The sequence below is a fragment of the Harmonia axyridis genome, chromosome 1 (genome assembly GCF_914767665.1).
Source record: "Harmonia axyridis chromosome 1, icHarAxyr1.1, whole genome shotgun sequence".
NCBI lineage: Eukaryota > Metazoa > Arthropoda > Insecta > Coleoptera > Coccinellidae > Harmonia > Harmonia axyridis.
In genome coordinates, this window is record NC_059501.1 from 23,983,020 (window position 1) to 24,006,840 (window position 23,821).

Sequence of the window (23,821 nt, forward strand, 5' to 3'; positions counted from 1 at the left end):
ATCGTGGTGAATCACCCTGTATATAAGATCCGATACTTAAAGACTGCATTTTCAAATGAAATATAACAGAGGACTCAAATTCAGAAAAAACTATTTCTCACATATGATATGAACTAAAAATGTTAAAGAAGTAATGGATTCTAATTTGCTTCCTGAAAAATTCGGTTGTGGATTTATTTTGAGGATCCTCCAAAATAGAGACAATTGAACTACTTCTTAATTCACCATATGACCTATTTCCAACAATGGACTCAATACGCAAATTAATATTGTATACCTTGAAATTCATTAAATATTCAGTAGATGCAAGTGAATATGTAATTCGCATTGTAGCAGTTTATGGATAAAACGGTCCATAAATCCAAATAGACACAACAGTAACAACAAAGTTCAAGAAAAAGGTCGTGCCAGTGTATTCAATTCTCCAAAGTGACATATTTTTATCAATGTCGCTTGTTCTATTTCGTTATACGTCCTGTATACCAGCGATATATACGAGTATAGTCTCTGCGGTCTAGCCGAGAAACATTCTCCACATCTGTCATTCTCTATGTCATAAGTTTCTTCATTTCCCAGGACGATTGGCTCTAATACCCCCGCAATTCGTGGGAAATACTAAAGTGTCCTTTCCGTCAGGACGACGACCCTATCCAGGAACAATTCAGATAAAACTTCCAACTCCGGTGGCTCGAACGGTCACTGGAAAAGATGGAACATTGAGATTGACGGGATATCAAACGCTGTGACTCCCGAAAACAACGCACGAAACTGTTAAAGGACGAAAATTATTATCCCAAACCGCCATATGGAAATTTTCAGTACAAAATTATAATTAGTTCTCCATAAACATCTAACAAACCATCGTGGTGAATCACCCTGTATATAAGATCCGATACTAAAAGACTGCATTTTCAAATGAAATATAGCAGAGGAATCAAATTCAGAAAAAACTATTTCTCACATATGATATGAAATAAAAATGTAGAAGAAGTAATGCATCCTAATTTGCTTCCTGAAAAATTCGGTTGTGGATTTAATTTGAGGATCCTCCAGAATATAGACAATTGAACTACTTTTTAATTCACCATATGACCTATATCCAACAATGAACTCGATACGCAAATTGATATTGGATACCTTGAAATTCATTAAATATTCAGTAGATGCAAGTGAATGTGTAATTCGTATAGTGGCAGTTTATAGATAAAACGGTCCATAAATTCAAATAGACACAACAGTAACAACAAAGTTCAAGAAAAAGGTCGTGCCAGTGTATTCAATTCTCCAAAGTGACATATTTTTATCAATGTCGCCTGTTCTATTTCGTTATACGTCCTGTATACCAGCGATATATACGAGTATAGTCTCTGCGGTCTAGCCGAGAAACATTCTCCACATCTGTCATTCTCTATGTCATAAGTTTCTTCATTTCCCAGGACGATTGGCTCTAATACCCCCGCAATTCGTGGGAAATACTAAAGTGTCCTTTCCGTCAGGACGACGACCCTATCCAGGAACAATTCAGATAAAACTTCCAACTCCGGTGGCTCGAACGGTCACTGGAAAAGATGGAACATTCAGATTGACGGGATATCAAACGCTGTGCCGTCCCGAAAACAACGCACGAAACGGTTAAAGGACGAAACGAGCGGGGTGTATCATTGTCTGTCGGAAAATAGGAAAGAAGGCCAGATTTCCGAAGTAAAGTAATTTCGAGAAAGAGAAGTTGTGACTTTTCCAAGTAATTTGTCGCGCAAAGCAAGACAGATTTTTTGATATGGACTGGGAAAATTGTTGGAGTTTGGGTGGTTATGATTGAAATAGAAATATGTGCAATTCCTGCGGGTTCTACGTTTGTTCAATTTTCAGGGATAATCCCACTGCACTTTATAGAGAATGGCGTAAAGAACAATGGTTCAGAGTGAAATTATTATTCACTATATTTTCGATAATATCAAAGATATAATACCAATATTATATAGGATTTTTATGATGCTCATTCTTCGTCATTTCTCTGGAAATGATATTGAAAAATTTGTTCTCAAAAAATTCCATTCATTCGAAAATTGAAATTAAAAATATCAGTTGATATACATAAATGATGGGAACATTTCGAGTAGAAAATCAAAAGTGAAAAATATCAAGTCTTCAATGATTTCTCATTAGACTGACGCAAAACGATATGCATATGGCATAATTAAATCAAAATTCATCAATATTTCAATACTCACTCCATTGAATCACTATTTTAATATATTTTTATTTATTATTTATCTATAAATATGCAAGATGATTAAAACCTATGACGAAAAAAAATTGAAAATACATATAACCATCAGTATCTGCCGAAAAACTTTCCTGAGATAATCAAATTATTCCTACTTTTCGTAGCCACATCAATTTGTTTTTCAATGTAGAAGGAATTGAATTATTTCATTAGTTGAATATGAACATTTGGAATAATTTTCTAGCTCAAAGAAATTCTATGCTCCCCTCATTAGACAACGAGTTTTCGCCTTTAGAGAAATTCATTGTTTGTCACATTTTTTTCTCAATCAAAACCTTCAGGAGTCAATCCTATTGCATTTGCTGCATGAAATCTAGAATTTAAGTGAAAGTTATGTAATCCATCATTTTTTCAAATAGAAAAAAAAACGTTATTGTTGGTTCTGCTTTCAGTAAAAATAAAAATTTGGTACTTACACCATTAGTTTCATTCAGTACCGACGCATTCGCCATTTAGTGTCGCAGTACCTATATTAGTGATACGTGTTTTTCCTCATTTAATGAGCAGATAGGAAAGAGAGGATTTTATAGATACATGAATAATTGCATTATTCAACTGGTTGTTCTCGATACTCAGTAAACCAATGTATAAATTTCGTGGCAATTTATATTCAGTGAAAAACTTAAAAGATTTATGTAGCCCAAATTACACTTTAGTATATTCATCGAATTACGATTATAATCATGAAGAATATAATGTTTATATTTTAATATTCCTGTCAATTTTATATGTACTCTATACTATAGTGTATATTCCTACTATAATCTTATTTAATATTCGGTGGATGCATTGCACCGACAAATGGTGAATGCGCCAGCTCATTGTATTCGATAAATTAATTCATCCGGAAAATCCAATTTAAAAATTTGAGACTGAGATTCAAAGAATTGAATTCCATCCTTCTTTAAGAATTTGATGATGAAATAGTTAAAGTAATGAATTAGGTGAAAAAGTTTCCCCTTTATTGCTTATGGTGGAGGAATTCGTCTTACAGCATTTTCCAAAACTTTTCAATTAATCAATCAATTATGAAATAGTAATAAGGATCAAAGATATCGTGTTTGTTTTTTTTCCTTCTTTAATTTCTTGTCCTAGTTGTGTGTGTTATCTTCAGCTTTTTTCAGATTACTTAATTTACGTTTTAATCGTTGCTAAAGGTTGTGCGTCTTATAGGTTGTGGTGATGACTCTTGTCTGTTAAAAAATGATTAAAATGGTGGATATCCATATAATTCAATTTACTTCCAATGTTTCATCTCCCTTCTTTTTTCTCAACAACAAAAACGTTGGTCTAACTACCTATTTCCTAGGGAAAATTGTCCCTTCATTCTGAGATATAAATTCGTTATTTTCCTCGTACCCATGTAGTTCTCGTAAACCGAAATGATGTCATAAAGAAATCGCCAGCAATTTCGCTGGATCAGTTGGAGGGCGAAATGTCAATTTTTATTGTTATGACGATGTCGTTAATCTTGTTGATTCTCGTTTATATAGGGTGAACGTATCTGAAGATAAGGCATAATAACTGTTATCTACTGATGTTAAAAAAAATGTCGAAACCACTTACTCAAAACTGAAACATGCCCTGAATATTAATAATCTTTTTGAAAAATGATCGAGACAAGCTTCAGAAAGGGGATATATGTCATTGGGCACTCGTGAACAGATCGCTCTATTATATGGTTACAATTTTCGAATTTTGAGCCAGGACTGGTTTCAAACGATATATTTCGACTCACTGATGACGAATTCAAAAATGTCGATCCATCTGAAACGGTTACTAGCAATCAGAAGACCTAGAAATATTCAAGGTAGATTCGGATCTCAAATGCCTCTGTTAATTCAATTAATAAGCATAATTTCTTTGTTCTATTTATTTAAGAACTTCATATTCTTTCACGATGAATTTGGGCATAAAATAACTATTTCAAACTTCCTGCAAAATTGCATGTTGGGTACTCAACCAGGACCATAAAAGTCATGGGAATTATAGAAAAAATATCAAAATATTTCCGTGACATCAAAACCGACGGAGTTAAAATTTTGTTTTTTGATATAAAATAATATTTTTAAGCTTCTTGCGAAATTTCAAGTTGATCACATAATTAGAACTTGAGGAAATTCAAGGTGAATTCATTCATGAGCCGATTGCAATATATCAAATATGCCTTTATACATGTGATCATGTCATGTGGTATCTCGGATATGAAAGCGGTCATTTACATCAAATTCGATGTAACATTTTTTTGATATTCCTTATTATTATTTTGAAGAGAAGATCCTGGAATTTTTCAGAAATTTTTTGATGTTTGATCTAGTATATAAATTGGTTCAGTTTTCAAAAAATGGTTGAAATACATGTTATTTTATTTTGTATTGAAAAAAGAGTATTGATGTCCGTTCCTCTTTCTTTTGTTTGATTATTATATATCAAATAATGAATTACAAAAATTTCAAAAAAATTTCTTTTACTCGAACGATTCTATAAGTTTTTCATTCAAAACTAAGAATTTGAATAACAAACATCCAAAACATCTTTTCTCGATATGATTTGTTAGTTATTATGGAACGTATACTCAATTGAACGAATAATAAGTATAGATATTTAACTTTTTGATAGCGGTAATCTCTCTGATTGGAATTGGAGATTTCAGAATCAGAATAATACATCATCAATGAAAAAATCGAACAATTTATTCTTCAGTTGAACAATTGTTAGGTGAATCGATGATAAAAATTAGAGAATTGAAGAGGAAATCAATTTCCCTGACTAGTGGAGTAAATTCTTGTTAACAAATTCATTTGATAATTTTTTAGCGCTATATCAAAATTATATTAACACATTGAATATGAATTTCTTCTAGATCTAATTCTATCTGATATACTTCAATGTATAAGACATTCCTACATTAAATACGTACCAAAAAATAAATTTCTAATTATTCCCCAGAATTAAGGTATCAAAAACTGATATCATTGTTACAGCATTCTTTCGATAATTTGATAGAACATTATACATTATCTCATCAAAATATACAGGTCAGTCTTCTACAAACTCGTTTCAATATAATCAAGTGATTGGTTTTATAACTGCTCATTAAAATGAACTGCTGATCAATCAATTTGAAACTACTTATAGGCATCATCGTCCAATACCTTCCTATTGTTTATGCAATGTTGTTGATTTTTTTGGTATAAAATGGTTTCTTTATTGGTAAGTTGAAATATGTGGTACTCTATTGGTATGCCTTTAATTTTTCCGGGATCTTTTATGTTCTTAAATTAAAATGAAAATGTTCATTGACCTTTAAAGCAGATGTGCACTATCAATTGAGTTATTCATAAAATATAATTTATTCGATAGGTAGTAAAATTCACCAATCAAAAGATAAAATACGATCGGATAATGTTTGAAAACCATAATTATTGACAGATTAGTACGACAAATACGTTGTAAAGCTCATCTGATACTCAGTTACACTTTGCAGGTTATTTTGTCTATTATTGGATATGCTTTAGTCGAGGGAAATAGTTTTGGTCCATCTTCAAGATACGACTTTAACTATCAAAAGACATTCTTCCCAATAGTTCAGGTTGAAAATACCACACCTTCCAAGGAAAATATAATTCCACATCAGGAGTACGGATTACCAACCACAAAGCCTCCGAAGCCTCATGAGATATATGGTTTACCAAATAAAGAACAAATTAAACCACCTACACAAAATCGCCCACCTCATATGAACCATCATACTCCAAAGACATTCTATCCAATATTCGAGGTTGAAAGTACCACCCCTTCCAAAGAACAAGTAGTGCCTCATCAGGAGTATGGATTACCAATAAACAAACCTCACAAGAAATATTATCTATCTAAGGGAATAACTCAATATTCTCTACCCTTCGTGGATCCACCAAAAACTTTTTTTCCAGTTGATTTCGAAATAAATGAAGAAACTATTGTAGAAAGCCTTGCTCCACTGGAAGAACTCATTATACCTCATACTGAACCACCAAAACCACAAGAAATACAAAAACCTCCAAAACCTCATGAAGTATATGGTATTCCGAATGTACATCCTACGAAACCAAATAAAGAACATCCAAAACCACATCAGGTACAAGTGACTGTTGCACCAAAATCAACAAATCCTTCGGTTGATTATGGGACACCAAATGTGACCGCCAAGAAATTCATAGAGCAGATATTGCTTAATAGAATATTTGAGGATTACAAATCTCAAATTCTTCAGGAAATTTTTGATATTTCTAGAAAGAAGAACATCAATAAAATTCCAAAACTGAAATTTAAATATGTTCCCTATATTGAATATGTAGATAGAACGACTGCCGAAGAATCATATTCCACTTATAATAAGGAAGTGGATCCTGATTATTGGTGATTTGATTCCATGAATATTATGTTGTGTATTTTCCTGTTATTTTATCTAGAAGAATATCATGTAACTAATAGACATCATATAGTATAAAACTTTGTACTGCGTTGTTTCTTTATTTCATATTTTAATTTAGGTAATTATTCATATTTCAATGAAGGAACCAAATAATTTATATACAAGGTGTTCAAAATAAAATTTACTGTTTTGAATTATTGAATGCAGTAAAAAAAATTCATCGATTCCATACGATACAAATTATGAACTTATGTCATGAATACTGATTTGTGATCCTTATGACACCAAACTATAAACTCGCTGGATCAATGTTGTGTCTGGCCAATAGGTACGATTTTTAGAGTAGACCTCTATGATTTTATTTTGCAATCAAATATGAAAATTTAAGGTAATACAATTCGAGAAAAGCTCTTGGAGACCACAGAACTCACATATACTTCTTTATTTCGAGGTATAAAATGATTTATTATGTGTTTCTTGCCGGTTAGATGTATATATATGTATATAGGATTTCTGATAATACAAGCCCCCCTGAAATTCGACATGAACATTCAAATGATTATTTAACATGTATAAACCAAAATTCAACTCAGTCGCATGTTATTACGTAAATATTTAGTATTTTTCTCATATTATTTTTAAGTATCTCTAGTTTTGTTGAAGCAGCCGACACGAAATTCTATATGATCCTTGAAATTGGTGTTTAATATCTGAATGTAAATTTTTTTCTCGATCGAATCAGTTTTGAAATTATAAGGAAACTGAAATTTCGAATGGTTATATCTACGGAAACCTTTGTCTTCCTTCGCTCATTAACGAGCTTAGTCCTGAAATTCAGGATTCGAAGTTTTTATGTTTTTCCTTTCGAGAGATCGTATTCACGGCTAAAAATTCCAAAACGAGCGCTCAAAACGGAAAAAACAGACAAACAATTATTTTTTTTTTTTTGAGAATATCTCAAGAAACTAACCTCCAATTCGGGTTGAATATTTTGTTGTATATCAAATTGTATAAGGGAACAAATGCAGTTGAATCGAATATGAGGCTTTTTGTTATCATTTTCTCATTCTTCTTCACATAGATTACCGTGAATTAACATAAACGTGCATTTATTTTGTTGAAGGTTATTTACTGACACCTACCTCCAACCCGGTCAGCACACTTAAAAGCACGTTATACAAACGAACAAGACCCTTTTGTGAAAATCGATAGAGTTGAATTAAATGTTAATGCTAAGTGAATAGAAACTATTAAACCGTAATCGATTGAAATGTGGTATTTCTAATAATAGATGTGGAGAAATATCGAAGTTAGAGATGATATACCAGTAGAAATAATTTCTTCAACTTGATTTTTGTCTTGTTGAAAAATACATTATTCACTGATCACACTGAATGCCACAGTTTAGTTCGAAATATTTAACGATCGAAATAATGATTTGATTTTGAATGTAAATGACAATTCAGTATGATGTGCATAATTTAGGTGGATCTCATAACCAGAATCACAACAAATTAAAAAGGATATAGAGAATATTAACCAATATAGCCTCTATCACGAAATTGACACAATTGAAATTTGTCGATTTGGAATTATGATTTCAAGGTTCCCGCAAAATTTCAATGAAATCAAATCACATCCTCAGAACTAGAGAAAAATTAAGAAAAATACCCAATATATTTCTGTGAATACGTATCCGATCGCATTGGGATAATGTACAACTAACAGTGTTAAGCTTCTTGCAAAATTTAGAGATTTTAACGTAATCAGAATCACCGAAAATTCGAGTAAAATATCGAAAAAAAAAATCTTTTTTACAATGCTGTGTTGACTTTCATTTTTAATTTTCTCTTTCAATAATCTGAGATATTTTACGTCGAAATAATAAATCATAATCAGCCCCTGTGAATCGAAATATCTCCGTAAATTAAATAAAAGAAGTGAAAGGCAAACTTCCATAATATATCATTGAAAGAATAACATTAGAAGAATAAAGCGGTTGATGATCATCTATCTTATCAATTTCTTCCTGAAAGATTAAACCTGAATGAAGTCATATTTCCTTATAAAAGGTATTTCGTTTTCGAATAGAATTAGTCTTCAGAATACGTGTATGTTGGTATAATGGAACTCAAGGTACGTAGCAATCAGTATATAAACTTCCTTCTTCAGTCGCTTTGATGTTTCAGACACTAGAAACAATGCAGTCATTTCTTTTCTATTAAAACTCGATTAAACGATGAATTATGAACTTGAATATTTTCCATTCAAACTCGAAATAGTATCTAGAATGATGTCATAACTATCGATTCCTCAGGCAATTATTCTTATATTGGCGCTTTCAATGATGTCTCTGGTCTACTGTAATGAAAGCAGTACACTAGGACCTAGTGAAAACCAGCATTATTTTGGAGATGATGGTACAAAAAAAGCACTGAGTGGAAATGGAGTTCAGAAGAATTTCGGAGCTGTGGAACAAAGAAGAAATCCGCAGTCAGTAAGGAATGCCTACAATAACCTACATTTGTCTCATTATGGTCCGGAAAACCAACAACCCTTGGAACATATTCAACTCACACCTTTACCACCTCCTGCCTTAACATACTTCTATCCTCATCAGCAACCTATTATCGATTTCGCACCTTACATACAGAGTAATCTCTTCCGACAATTACCACCACTTCCAATCAGACCAAGTTGCGGAATCACAACCCCTCTTGGAGGGTTATTTTTTCCAGGAAGGTTAGCACAATCGATGCCATTTCAATATTATTATTATTAACTATCCAATTCCAGTATTTGTTGGAGTTGTAAGATGTTCATAATTAGTTAGCGTATTCAATTGAAAATTCCTAAAGTTATGGAGTTATCACTAGTTTTGTAGAATTGAATAATAAATTGTTACGTTGTATTGTCCCTTTAATATTCACTCAAGTAATATCTTTTTTATTTATAACTTCGAAACTACCAATAGGTCAACGGCAAATATATTTTCTTCTTGATTAGTAATAATTGTTTATATTATTTTCCCCCTTAATATTTTCCCTTATTTTTATCATGGCATCACAAGCCTTCACAAAATTAATTTCAGTTTTTATATGCAGACCAAAATTTTCGCTGTGGGCAACTACATATACAGTCTTTTATCTGTTGTAATAATGTCACGCCAAGCTATCTGCATAGAAAACAGTATTGTCTGCACATCTAATGTTGATTATGAGTACCCCATTTATTTTGACTTCTGCTGTGAAATCACGAAGTACTTCTTTTTTACATGTACCTATTATATTTCAAAATCCAAACTGTTTCATCAATATGAGAATCGTACTTCCTGTATATTCTGATCTGTATTATTTCGAGTAGATATAACATTAGGCTAATCATGTAATGATGGTCACAATGCATTTTTTTGTTTTGAATGTTGATTTTATTCTATCTGGGGGAATTCCGCCAGTGGTGTAGATCATATTAAAAAGCGATATCAACAAGGTCAAATCAATATCTAGATTGAATATTAGTTCAATGACCTCAGACAGATTTCTCATCCGTTCTTGCAATTCTACATATTCATAAACGAACTAGGAATATTTCAGGCGGGTTGAATTTTTTCTTATTCGAATGTTCTCAGTAGATTCTTAAAATTAAAAACGAAAATCAAATGATTTTTCTGTAACTGATTAGAATTCGTTTCAATGTAATGTACCATTATTTTTTTATGACATGTTAATCTAAATACCTACTCATTTTAAATTATTCTTTTTTCCGCCCTTCTCATGGAAATGATGCATTGACAAATTGAAAACATTTAACTAATTTTTCGTATTGGCAATAAAGGAGCCGTATATAGATAAATATCAGTGTGTCAATTTGAAAAGGTACCACCTTCAATTCTATCACAATTGATTTCCAAGAGAAAAAATTATTGGTAGAAGATGGTCGATTTAATGACCACCACGCTCCCCCGACTTAACACCTTTAGATTTTTTTTCTGGTGATATTCAAAGTGGGTGTAGCCCTGAGGCGTAGAAGAATTGAAAGTAAGAATACGCACAGCATGCCGAAAAATTCAAGTTGAAGGTTGCCATTCAAACTCTTCCGAAATGTGAAGATGTCACCAATTATTAAAATAAAAAGAGGCGAACTGGCGTGCAGCATAATTGTCGACCAACTTTCGCACAGCCGCAGTCGATAATCTGAATCTTGAATCCCCCGAACTTGAAACCTGACTACGCCCGTGCAAAGCACTGATATATTTTTGTTGGAAAAACCTTACAAAAATCATTACAGAAGAGGTAAAACAATAATTGACTGTCGTACAGTGATGCCCTCTACTTATTTGCTCAGAAAAAAGAAATAAGATGAAGTGAATGTACAACTTCGTGTACCGTACAAAGTTTGGTCATCGCAAGAGCGCCGGAGGGGAAATGAATGGGTACCAAAGTTTGACTGATACGAGTTAAGTCACGTGATGATACCTTTTCAAATTGACACACAGTCACAGTATATAATAATTTTGAAATGTCCAAATTAGTGTTTTCCTGGTCGTTATATTGGCTCACAGTTCATTCAACATATTTATTAGAATTCTAAATAAATTTTTCAGTTGCAAGTACCTTCAGATATGATAATAGTTATTTATAATACAAGTGCAGAAGGCATTGATATTCTTCCACGAGTTCAAAATTCAAGCCACGAAGTGGCGAGTTTTGGAATGAACGAGTGGTAGAATGAGCCTTCTGTACGAGTATTATACATTATTTTCTCTAATTCATTGCATTTTCATTGAAATTAATGAAATATTTTCATAAATATATTTTAGTGATTTTTGCATTGAAAAATGTTGGTTGGCAGAACTGATTTCTTTAAGGCAAATTGATGAATTGACAGATAAAGCCGTGGCGGAAAGTTCGGAGTACCAACATAGAATAATAAAATATAACCATGAAAACTGTGCTTTTCTGATATATTCTCGCACGATTTTGTTCTACAAGATGTGGAAGAATGAACGGGATAACCACAGAATTAGAGAAAGTTATATTTGCGAGCGAAATCATTTCAAGCTATTCAACCAGCAGTTGGAAATCCCAAATGAACAAGTCTCGTAAAATGTTTCTAACTATTCCTCCATTCGAATCATAACAGATCCAGAATAATTATCCCATATCATAAAATAAAAGTTCATCTCGGTATGAGTTAAGTCTGCCCTGCTTTTTTCATTCACGGCATAAAAGCTCGAATTTGTAACAATTAAACTGAACAAATGAACAGTTTACCAGCAATTTCTTCTTATATCTGTCTGCTCCAACGTTTATGCACGCAGTTAACAACCTTGTCCCACCCAACATGTAATTAAGAGGACTGGTATTTCCTTATTTACCGCAACATATTTGTTCTTTTCGAGTCTGCGTCGCTCTAACGTGCATATTCAGTGTAATAATGATGCGAGACGGGAATAATGTGATTGGAATCGATCCAAGTAGGGTTTGGGTAAAATACGATTATCTGACATTGAAAATTTAATATTCTCATTGCGGATATTTGTTTGTTCATGTAGTTCGGAATCCGCTTTCGAAGGGCGTTGGTCGTTCTAGTCGGGCCATTCAAACAAGCAGGTTTGCCTACGATGTGTCAGATTTGGACATTATTTGTTTTATTCGAGCTGAAATTGTTTCCATAAACAATTTCATCTCTTATTCATATAAAAAGTTCAAAAGTTGATGTTTACTGTTGTTGATATCACTCAAAAAATTTTATTCCTGAGAAAGTATGAATTTTGGGAGATCGTTCTCTTTCTCAACGTCAACCCAAAATTCAAATTTTTCAGCTCTCAACAAAATATCAATTGAATTTTTATAGTCCAATAGTTTTTACACTTTTTTTCTTCGAAACAACTCAGAGTTTTTTGAAAAAAGAGAAAAAAAACTATAGCTAAATAGCTAAGAGAAAAAAAACTATAGCTAAATAGCTATAGTTTTTTTTCTCTTTTTTCAAAAAACTCTGAGTTGTTTCGAAGAAAAAAAGTGTAAAAACTATTGGACTATAAAAATTCAATTGATATTTTGTTGAGAGCTGAAAAATTTGAATTTTGGGTTGACGTTGAGAAAGAGAACGATCTCCCAAAATTCATACTTTCTCAGGAATAAAATTTTTTGAGTGATATCAACTTTTTTTTGGAATATTTAGATCAATTAGGCGTATACAAATCGAAAAAATTTCATTGAACTTGACATACGTATCTGTTGCCCCAAATTCGTTGTTTAATGATCTGAGATCTGATAATCTCTTCGAGTTAGAGAAGAATGAATGACACATTTTTGGGTTTGATTATTGGAAGAATTAATTTGGTGAAAACCAATGGAAACGCGAATGTGAAATGAAAAGTTCTCATAACTTCTTCATATCTGGTGCTATGAACATAAAACAAAAACTTTCCACAGGCATATTCTTCAGTAGAATCTATTGGTGTCATCATTTGTTTTCATTACAATTAGTTCTAGAATTGATATACAAACAAATTTGCCATGTGAAACGGAAAGTTGGTGATTTTTGTAATTAGATAGAAATTTTATATACCATGTTAAAGAGTTTTGAAAAGGGAAAAAACGGATATTATTTGTTATTTTTATGGTTAACATTCGAAAGAACACAAGTTTGTTTATACCTTTTTCTTCTCACGTCATTTTCCACTATTCAGTTGAATTTTAAAAGGTTGCAGTTCCACCAAATTGATTATCTTAAGAATCGAGACACAAAATGTACCATTCATTTCTCTCTGGCTCAAAGAGATTCTGAGATCCCCTCACTATACAAAGAATTTGGTACACCTGATGCATGTAATTTTTGTTTCATTAGCTTTCTAAATAGGTATAAAATGTTATCAAGTCTTCCAAGGGATCGGACAAAATATTGAATTAAAAGAGAAACTAAAGTGATAAACTTCAATATTCAACATGCACGTCCTGTTCAAATTGCATGATTCCATTTCTTATGCAGACTCGTACCTTATGTCTTAGTTCAGTGACGGTTATCCGCGAGCGAGCCCGCGAGGATAATCTGTATTTTATATACTCGGTGGCCATTAAAATCCTACCCCTCAATTCTTCAGGTGTCGCCACTGGAATATTGTAAAGCGAACTTTTCAAGTGACCCTAAATGTAGAAGTCACACAGGGTAAGGTCTGGAAATCTGGTGGGCCAGGGTCCTTGCGTAGCCAGCAGTAGGTCCCCCGATAGCATTGAGAGTTGATCGCGCAAAAAGTTCTCGTACCCAACTACGTTCAAGTTTTCAAGGGGATAACCAGCTCAATAATGCAATTGTGGATGGCCTCATCCACACAGAGAAACGTCTGTAATGAACAGTTTTTTCGACTTTTTTTTTAATTTCAAGTACTCTTTCGAGTCAGTAAGATCTATTTCAAATTATTTGTTCCAAATAATAACTTGCAACCATATGTAATGGTTATCACTTAAGATCATGGTTACAAAAACGTTGAATCACGTTATATTAAATTTTTATAAACAAAGAGTAGAACAATGTTAACAGTAAAAACTCCAAGTCCCATAAAGCTTTTTCGAGTCATGCGGAACCGATTCAAAGAAAATTTCCAAAAAGAGTTTTGATCACTTAACAATCATTTTTAAGTTAATTCTTTTCCGAAACAGCTCAGAGATTTTCTGAAATGTCGCCATAGCTCAGTAACCATAATTCTTGATGGATCTATCGAATAAAACCAATATGATAGATAGACTTACTTTCTTGATTTTTTGAAATTTCTTAGTTTCGTAGCGAAGAATTAACGCTTTAAAATAGTAAAATTTTATTGTTCACTGGAATAGATGATTTCAGATCATAGAGGAGAATGCGAATTATTCAAATAGGTTCAATTCTGAAAGTTTCACCAACATCATCATGAATTTGTCAGAAATTATTTCGCCGCTATCACAGATTTCAAAAAAGAAATAATGCAACCACAATATAAATTAATACTTTATTTACTAAAATTTTCATCGTCATATCCTCATCATTGTCAAATAATCGAAACCGTCGTTATCATATCAGCGTGTCAGTTACAAATAGAGTCCACCATAGGTGTAAGCATAAGGAACATAAGGAGCATAACGGGCAGTGTAAACAGGTGACAACGCAGGAGCATAGCGGGTTGCTGAAGAAGGTCCAGCCACATTCTTAGAGGTAGAAATGGTGCCTGATGGTCCTGCGATTACGGTGTCTTCTGAAGCAGCGCCCCCTATCACTTCGGTTGAAAGAGGAACAGATGCATATGGAGAGGTAATGAGTCTCGAAGAATAGATTGGTGCTGCATAGTAGCCTGGGGCTATAACAGCGGCATTGGCAACTGCGAAGGCAGCGAGGAAGGCAACGGCAATCTAAAAAAATGATCACAAAATTTGATATTCATACTTTTTGAGTTTGACTTCGATATCATCGGCAAGAGAATTCTAGAAATCGATGACTTGTAAACGCTTATAATAGTATATTCTGAAAAAAGTTGCAAAATGGGCACCTTTTCCAACACGAATGCGAAATTCTAAAATGAGCGACGAAGGAGCGAGTTTTCGAACGCATGAGTGTTGGAATTGCCTTCTACAACGAGTATTAGACGATATTCTTTTTATTTCAGTAGAGTTTCGTGAAATATTGTCGATTTGTCGAAATTCAACGAAAAATTCAGATAATACATCCTATTATCTTGGCAGTTGGTGTGACTGTTACGAAAATTGACAGATTATGGAATATGAATTTGAATTTGAACCGTATGTTTCGAATTTTGAAATAATTCATAATTACTCATTAAATTCGTGAATTATGCTTGACGAAATCGATTTAACAACACCAGAATTAAGATAAATTGGGAATAATGTTGAAAATCATTTCACTATATCCGAATTATATTATATTGACAATTGACGCGAGTTGAACTTTTATAGGATAGTCTGTGTTGACAACCACAAAACGATAAATATAACTGAAAACAATGCTGTAAAACGTTCATTACAACAATCTTTTTAGTACTGAAATTAACTCATTACGGTACTGAAATAGAAAAAATATATATAAGAGCTTGAATTTCGATTCAATTATAGACGTATAAAAAAATAAAAATTGCACTGACTTTGCACCTCCAGTTTTTAACAGTTTAACATAGATATCTTCATTAAATTTTCATCAGGTACAGGTTTTGCTTCCACTATTTTTTGAGAAAAGAATGATACTCCACTGCTTCTTCTTTTGATCAATTGCATGTTTTTCGCTCGAAAAATTTAAAAATTATCTTAAAGTTGAAAAATTTTTGTGAATGAATTGTTTTTTCTTCTTTTCGCAAATCAAATCTTTTCAATATCAAATTTTAATCATGTCAGAAAAAATAGTTGATTTTACTTCAGGAAAGTAAATATTTTTTCTCAAACAAAAATGAACCAAAGATTCCTGCAAAAGAGTTTCCTCACTTCGACGCTGAAATTTCGAATAGAACTGAAATTTCGAATAGCGATGTATTTTCCATGCGGAAAGTCATCCCACTCATCCGGTTGAATTAAAATTTAATCCCACTGTCCAGCTCTATTTCGTGTTTTCCTTCGATTCCAAAGCTCTCAACACGGAACCCAAGTGGTTATCAATTTTGTAACAGAATCAATATTGCATATGTTACGTCTGATATTCACGCTGCCCAGAAAGTACGGAAATTGAACGTAAATATGGGTATGCCGGAAGTATCTATGGAGAGGAGGACGCTCTTTGTAGAAAGTGATGGAACTTTGTTATCATTCCAGACCTCGTGAGGAAGGGTCAATCTAAGCGAGTTTTTTCGCTATGTTTACTTTGAGGTAATTGTTTTCACAGTCGAGTAGTCCGAAAATGCAAGTTGAAAATCTTTGAAAAATTATTACTCTTTTCCATAATCTGTTAGTTATATTTGATACATTGCAGATTATGAAAAAATAATCTCGTATTTTTCTTCGTAACTCCATTTCAGAAAAAAAAAGTATAAGGTAAGAACAATTGGATTGGTAATAAAAAATTATTTAACTCAAAAGCATGATCCTGACTAACAATCAATTCTGTAACGACAATGATTCTGAGCATTATGATCTCAATTACAATTTAATAAATACCAAAATAATTAAAGAATTTTCACTTACCATGGAGTTCATTGTAGAAGTGGTGAATTTGCTGAACTTTGGTCAACTGTGCTGATTCAAAAAATCTTCAGCTCTTTTATACCGTTTTTCGGACATCTGTGAATATGGGAATGCATGCAAGAATGAACCTTGTTGTACCACTGCCTTTCGGGCCAAGAGTTCGTTGACTACTTTTTTGGGTTGTTGACTTTTTTCAATCATATCTCTTCTTTCGCGATTTTATCGACACCGACATGATTAGAAGTTTACAACATTCTAGAAGTCTATATATTTTATTTATAGTTGTAAACCGAAAGTTATGGTGAAATTGGACCAGATTCCGTATGGGCCGATCTGCTGTGTATTTCGGAAAACCTGTTTTCGTGGGAAGATAATTGTCCATAAAAACGATTATGTCATAAAGAATGAAATTGATGGAGGCATATGGGGAATAGGGGGTTCAGGAGGTTTTATTATCTACTTCCATAATTTTTGCAGATTTTTAAATGAATAATTTTTTATATTTTTTTTATGTCCCAACTCTGATAAGGTGAGCGTGAGGTGTTCAATAAAATTTCAGTAAGTGAAGAACACCTTAATTCACATAATTAGGTTTTAGTTTCATGTATATTATTCAAATTATTTTTTCTGGCTTTGTACTCTTTATAACTTATTCATTATTTCGGAAACGAATATGATGCGAAAATAAATCCAAAAATTCATCTACATGAATTGAAGAGCTATTGAGTCATTGAAGTCAACTGAACTTAATATAAGTATACAGAGTGAACCTCAATAAGGTAAGATTCTTGGAGACATTTAAAAAAACCTTCATAAAAACGTTTGTCATTTTTGTCGGATAATTCATCTAAATAAAGAATTCTGATTTTCAGAAATACATTGGAGACTTACGGATTACCTGTAGAGATTCTTGAAGATATTTTAGATTGTTATTTGAGTTTTGTATTTTCCGTTATATACCTTGCATAATATCATTCTCATTTGGGTAAAATCTTTGATTCTGCAGATCATTTTGCTATTAGCAAATTTTTGCTTCCCATTACAAATCTTTTTGTATAAAACATTTTCCAGAATGTGAGAAGAGGCAGAAATCCCTTCAATTATCAATAAAATTTAATAAAATCCAAAACCTGTCCTGCACTATTTCGAATTTATTATTATATTTTTTTTATTTTTTCTTGACGTTTGCAAAATATATTATTCAAACCATATCAACTTAAGTAAGATGACATTTATTCACTGAGGAAATTGAACATTTTTTAATTCTCTAGCGAGTTCTCTAGTGAATTAAAATGTTTTCAATTAGTTCTGAGATTTGTAACTCATTTGTAAGTGCAAAGCCACATTTCTTTTTCATGCAAAGTTTCTGCAGATGCATTCGCTTCATCTATGATGCGATCTGGTACAACGACCTCGTAGCTATCACTCATAATTTTTTGGAACTCTCATCAAAATGGGTTTGAATGTACACTTCAGAAAATTATCTCGACATGAATAATTATTCATTTTACTTCTTGTTTGAATATCTTTTATATGATCTGTTTTATAATAACCAACCGAATAATAATCTCGAATGTCAGTATTCTATTCAATCTATACACCTATAAATATCTATTAATTTCTGTTTGAATTTTAAGGGATCAAATAAGTAGTTTAATATGAATTAATTTTTTCTTCACTACAATCATTGATTGGGAAAAATCCAAGAATAATGATTTATCCTGTCAGATATCAGGCAGAGTCAATATTCACCCACTGCATATTAATGTTTTAATAAAATTGATGGTTCAGCAACGTTCTCAAGCTCGCTCTCTATAGAGCCAGATAATTGAAATGTTTGATACATTATTATAATGGAGACATTTCAAGTTTAGGGGTTTTATGTTTTCACATTTCTCCTATTAGTTATAATTGTGGAATACAGAGAGCTTGGTCGAATAGCGCTCATTTTCCTTGAAGTAGATATACTCGTAATGTACACCTGGGAATACAGTTAGGATATTGAAGTTCTTGAAAATAGGGCTCCATGCGCAAATATTTCCACGGGCTAGTTTAACCCGTCCACTGTTCAACTAGCTTTCCTTTGTGAATTTCTTGTGAGGAAAATAAAACTTAAGTCGAGATAATTCGAGTGGCTCAATCATTAACAAAATGAAATTCAATTGAATACGATTATATATACATATAGCAAGTTTTGTTGCAGTGGAATTTTTTGTTTGAGATGAAAAAACATAATATAAATATTTATACTTCATACATACTTTATGCAGAGCAGAAAATAGATCAGACCACACATTCGTTCAAGAGGAAAAAATATTACTTTTTGTCATAGTGCCCATAGTCATTCTGTTTTCATTAAGATTGTATATTATTCAGTTTGATACAATTTTATACAAGCGAATAGAAGCCACTATTCGGGGCATATCTATATGTATATTGTCGATCCTAACTTTAAATCTGAAACTCTCAGATATAATCTGACAAACTAAAGAATTGATAAAATCTAAAATACCTACTCATTACACTCTTATATTTGATTTTTCCCGTATTTACTTGATAGAAGTTCATAAGAGTTCTCGAAGTTATGAATAATAATAATTTTAAAATATATCTTTCTCTCCACAAGTTTTCAAATTACTATATATCAAAGAAGAATAGTATATTGTGCAACATGAGGGGTAAGTCCAACTTTTCTCGCGAGTGTGGAAGCAAACACACAAGCAAGAAAAGGACTTTCTCCACATGTTACAAACTATATTTTTCCTATAACTGCACAAATTTCAATAATTCAAGTAATGGACTTGATTCAAATCAAAATGGCATTCGTTGACAGTATGTGCCAATTTATTGCGTTTCCATAGAAACAACTCAAAAGCCCAATTTCATTGGTGTACCAAGTGAGGTGTAGGCAAAGTGCCGTGAGAAATAATATTTCCCACAGAATGAGCTATACATAGTTTTGCAATTGAGTAAGCAATGCAGAATAATCTACTTTTCATAACAGTTGTAGGAAGAAGGTATTTTCAGTTTCAGAAAATCCTACAAAGTCACCAAATAGTATAGGTATTTCCCTATAATTTAAAGCTCCTGAAGAAAGAGAAAAATGGATCCTCAACTACGTCTATTGAGGCTAGAAATTTGCGATAATAAATTGTACTATTGTAGCCAGATACGTTTGGAATTTCTTGATTCTTCATTGTATGTAATTTTTGGACAAATAAATTGAAAAGAGTCATGAAGCATGTTCTCCAAATGATATATCTAATTTTTGTACCAATTCTTCAATTTCATTTATAAGTGGCATATTCAGAAGGAAAATGAAAGACAAAACTGAATATTGAGCTTTTATTTAATATCTAAAATCTAGTAGTAAAGTCCTCCGTAAGAATAGGCTTGGGGAATGGCTCCATAAGAGTAGGCGTGGGGTACTCCGGCATAAGAATAGGCATGGGGTACTCCAGCATAAGAATAGGCATGGGGTGCAGCATAGGTGGCAGCTACAGCTGGGGCACCAATGGTCTTGGAGGTGGCAACAGTTCCGGAAGGTCCAGCTACAACGGTGTCTTCAGAAGCAACATGTCCGAGGGGAGCAGAGTAGGCCAAATGATGATGAGCAAGAGGAGCACCATAAGCTGTAGCTACTGGAGCTACAATTGCTGGTGCGCTGTAGGTGCTAGCTACTAACCCTGCTGGGTGGATGACACCAGCACTGGCGGCAGCAACAGCGGCGAAGAAAACAACGGCTACCTGTAAATGAATAAAATGAATTTTGAAAACATTGATATGATAAAGAGTAATGAAGATGAAAAGTGAGGAAACAAATAGTTAGTCAACAATGTAATCTAAATTTTTGAATGTAAAGGAACATTGTTCGCTTAAGATCCTTTCCTCAAGGGTCTTATCTCCAGTGGAAGAAAAAAATGAAGAAATAGACAGTAAATGATGGCCCACAAAAAACAGTTCAGTAAATCTTTCTCAAAAAACGCTGAGACTGGTTAATTTATTTTAGGAAAGGACATCTTGTTATTGAAAATTCTTGAATGTATGCTCATCTCCTCAAAAATATAAAATGTCAAGAAGGGTCAAGTGACACATAATTTTGTATGATTTGTTTTTTTATAGATGTATATCTAATAATATTATGTTTGATTTTCGTTTCGGTTTGAATTTTCATAATTAAAATGTACAGATTGCTTTCCGTTCATTTCTTAATAGTAATTTCGACACAATATTAGTATTGCCATAAGCTAAATCACATACAGAAAAAAATAATGAGAGACTTGAAATTTCTTGGGTGAGTTTGAGATCTGAATGTGTTGGCTAAGTTTTTTAATGGTTCACATTAAAGTAATAGTATCTTATGAAAAATTCTGTGTCAACATGTAGGGCATCAAATAGAAGATTTTGTACTGCGGGAATGGGGTAGTATATTTAATCCCGAAGGTAAATTTTATGTCCCAACAGAAGGGATCATATAATGTGGATCCACATTCACAAAATTGAAAATTGGTGGAAATAAATATTACAATCAGATATAGATTAGACACCTTACTCAAATGTAAGTGAAATCGAGTAAAATATATCACAATTGAAACATGTAATTTTCAAGATGGTTGTACTTTTCAACTTGTTTAATATGATAACAACAACTATTCTCTAATTTTTTCATATTTAGGTTGAAAAGAAAAATCATGATCGACTAATCGAGTTAAGTATTTGAACTGCTAGCTCACATTTCCTGTATTTCTGTTACGAATTACGTTCCTTAAGAAAAAAGGCAGGCAGAATAATTTTATGATATCTCAATATTTATAAAAAAATAGGTGTAGTTACTTCCATGTGTATTGTACAATGAGAAAAAATATTGAATTTTTTCTAATAGAAGATATATCAATAGGTACTTACGAGAGAGTTCATGATGAATTTGGTTTAGCAGGAGGATTACTACTGACCATTTGAGCTAGACCAAAAGCTTTTATACAAAACTATGATATATTTTTTTTAACATTTTCGCTTGGACAAAAGCGGAAAATGACCTTGCCCCACCCATCTGGTTCTCGCTTAATATTCCAATATTTCGGGTACCAAAACTAGAAACCTGGCTTTATTAATCTCATGATCTAGAATTTGTGAAATAGATCACCTCAACAGAATTTAATTATAATGATACGCCTGATCGGCTTTGTTTTTTCGGGTGGAGATCCTATATTGTCTTGACATTAAACCAATGTTGACCTTCAAATCTGTAACCAGCTTCTGTCTCAGGAATTCACTCAATTATAATCGAATTTTTTAGAAATTTAAGGAATAGCAAAGGTGTATTTGGTGAACCATAATTACATTGAAGTAAATTCCTTACTGGACAAGAAATAATTGGTCCATTATGATTGGTGTTTTTGAGACATTTTCAATTTCATGAGATACAATTATTGTACAATGACCTGATTTTAATTCAATTCCTCATTGTGTTGATAATTTATAATAATCTATTGAATAATTCGATAATTAAAAAAAATATTTCTATAATGATTGAAACCTACGTTTCTCATAAAACTAGTTGATACTGCAAATTTCATCATTTTTGATTGAGTCTATCTAATATACAGAGTTCCATAACTCAACAATTTCATCGAATTTAGTTTAGTAACTAAATTCGATATGAAATTATTTACCGTTTCCAGACTCTTAAACCACCCGGTATAGTTACCGGGTGTTTGGAAGTTTGGAAACGGTGAATTTATTTCGCGCACAGGTGGAAAATCGAAATTCTGATACTGGGGTCTTTAGTATTTTCGCCCGAGGAATCGAATGGTCCCATCAGATATTGGACCCAAAAGGGCCTTATATGAGATATTTTTTCTCATTATTACATTAAATCTACAAATCAACTAAGTTATTCCCGTAGAATATAAGATTTAATACACTTAACAAATTTCAAATAACCATCACACTGTCCCAAAGATATAGGTTTATATTCCTTCATACTTGAATAAACAGGATATCTTCTGTTCAGTTCAGAATGTTCTTTCTTGAGACGAAATTTATCTCTATTGCTGGTATTGTGTTGATGCAACTCAGCAGATTTCTCCAACAGTGAATCATTTTTGACAGGATTATTATTAACTTTATATATCAACTTGTACTGATTGAGAATAAGTATTTTATCGAATTTCATCAACTTCGTTCCTCTGTATAACAAAGTTGTTGTGTCATAAGGAAACCCAACTTCGAAATTTCAAATGCAAACCCATCTTTTTTATTGAAGATTCGGATTAAGCGGAAAATTTTTCATCCGAATTGATTGAAACCAAACTTTTTTCGTCCTTTTTTGGACCGTATGCAGCGTTTATTCTTCAAAATCCGGGGGCGTTCATTCAGATGAAGATGCAAACATTCATATTCTGATACTATTGATGATATCGCGTTGGGGTTTTGCATGTATATAAAATAACAATGTCAAACTTCTTGCGAACTTTCGGGTTGATAGCATAATTTACTAAAACCAGAAAAATATACAAGCAGATTATAAAAAATAAATATTGAAAGACAGAAATCCAATATTGCCGAGTAAATCAAAAAATTCATTTCAAATGCCGTGCAAAATTTTTTGTTATTTGCGTAATCAAAATAGAATAGTCATAGGAAATTCAATAGAATATAAAAAAAAAACCTATAACTTTAATCGAGATTTTAATGGCAACAGATTCGATCTAGTTTTGGTGTAGATGATTTAAATCAATTTGAACCTCCATGAGAAATTTCATTTTGATTAAGCTATCACAATCATAGATTCTTCGATTCAACCAATTCAAACCAAATCTCAAAAATAATCCAAATATTTTCGCAACAACAACGAAATTTATTTGGTATATATCAAATGATAACTCGAATGTTCATGACGAATTTCAGGAGCATCCTGCCATCAGGACTACTCATCTATATAAAATAACCGCCAACAATGAC

The 23,821-nt window shown here is 32.4% G+C and overlaps 3 protein-coding genes across 10 annotated transcripts in view; 1 reads left to right on the forward strand and 2 right to left on the reverse strand.

Annotated features, from left to right (window-relative positions):
* Positions 1-23,821, forward strand: part of LOC123680079 (protein madd-4) — a 583,820-nt gene that overhangs the window by 400,008 nt on the left and 159,991 nt on the right. The gene's annotated exons all lie outside the window — the stretch shown is intronic.
* On the reverse strand, positions 14,670-17,004 carry LOC123680305. Its single transcript, XM_045618136.1, has 2 exons — positions 16,859-17,004; positions 14,670-15,085 (listed from the first exon to the last, which is right to left on the reverse strand). The coding sequence occupies exons 1-2, from the start codon at positions 16,868-16,870 to the stop codon at positions 14,768-14,770; spliced, it is 330 nt and encodes a 109-aa protein (XP_045474092.1). The 5' UTR covers positions 16,871-17,004; the 3' UTR covers positions 14,670-14,767.
* Positions 20,190-21,875, reverse strand: LOC123680270 (pupal cuticle protein C1B-like). The gene is made up of 2 exons (XM_045618073.1): positions 21,764-21,875; positions 20,190-20,605 (listed from the first exon to the last, which is right to left on the reverse strand). Exons 1-2 carry the CDS (start codon positions 21,773-21,775, stop codon positions 20,222-20,224), a joined length of 396 nt encoding a protein of 131 aa, XP_045474029.1. The 5' UTR covers positions 21,776-21,875; the 3' UTR covers positions 20,190-20,221.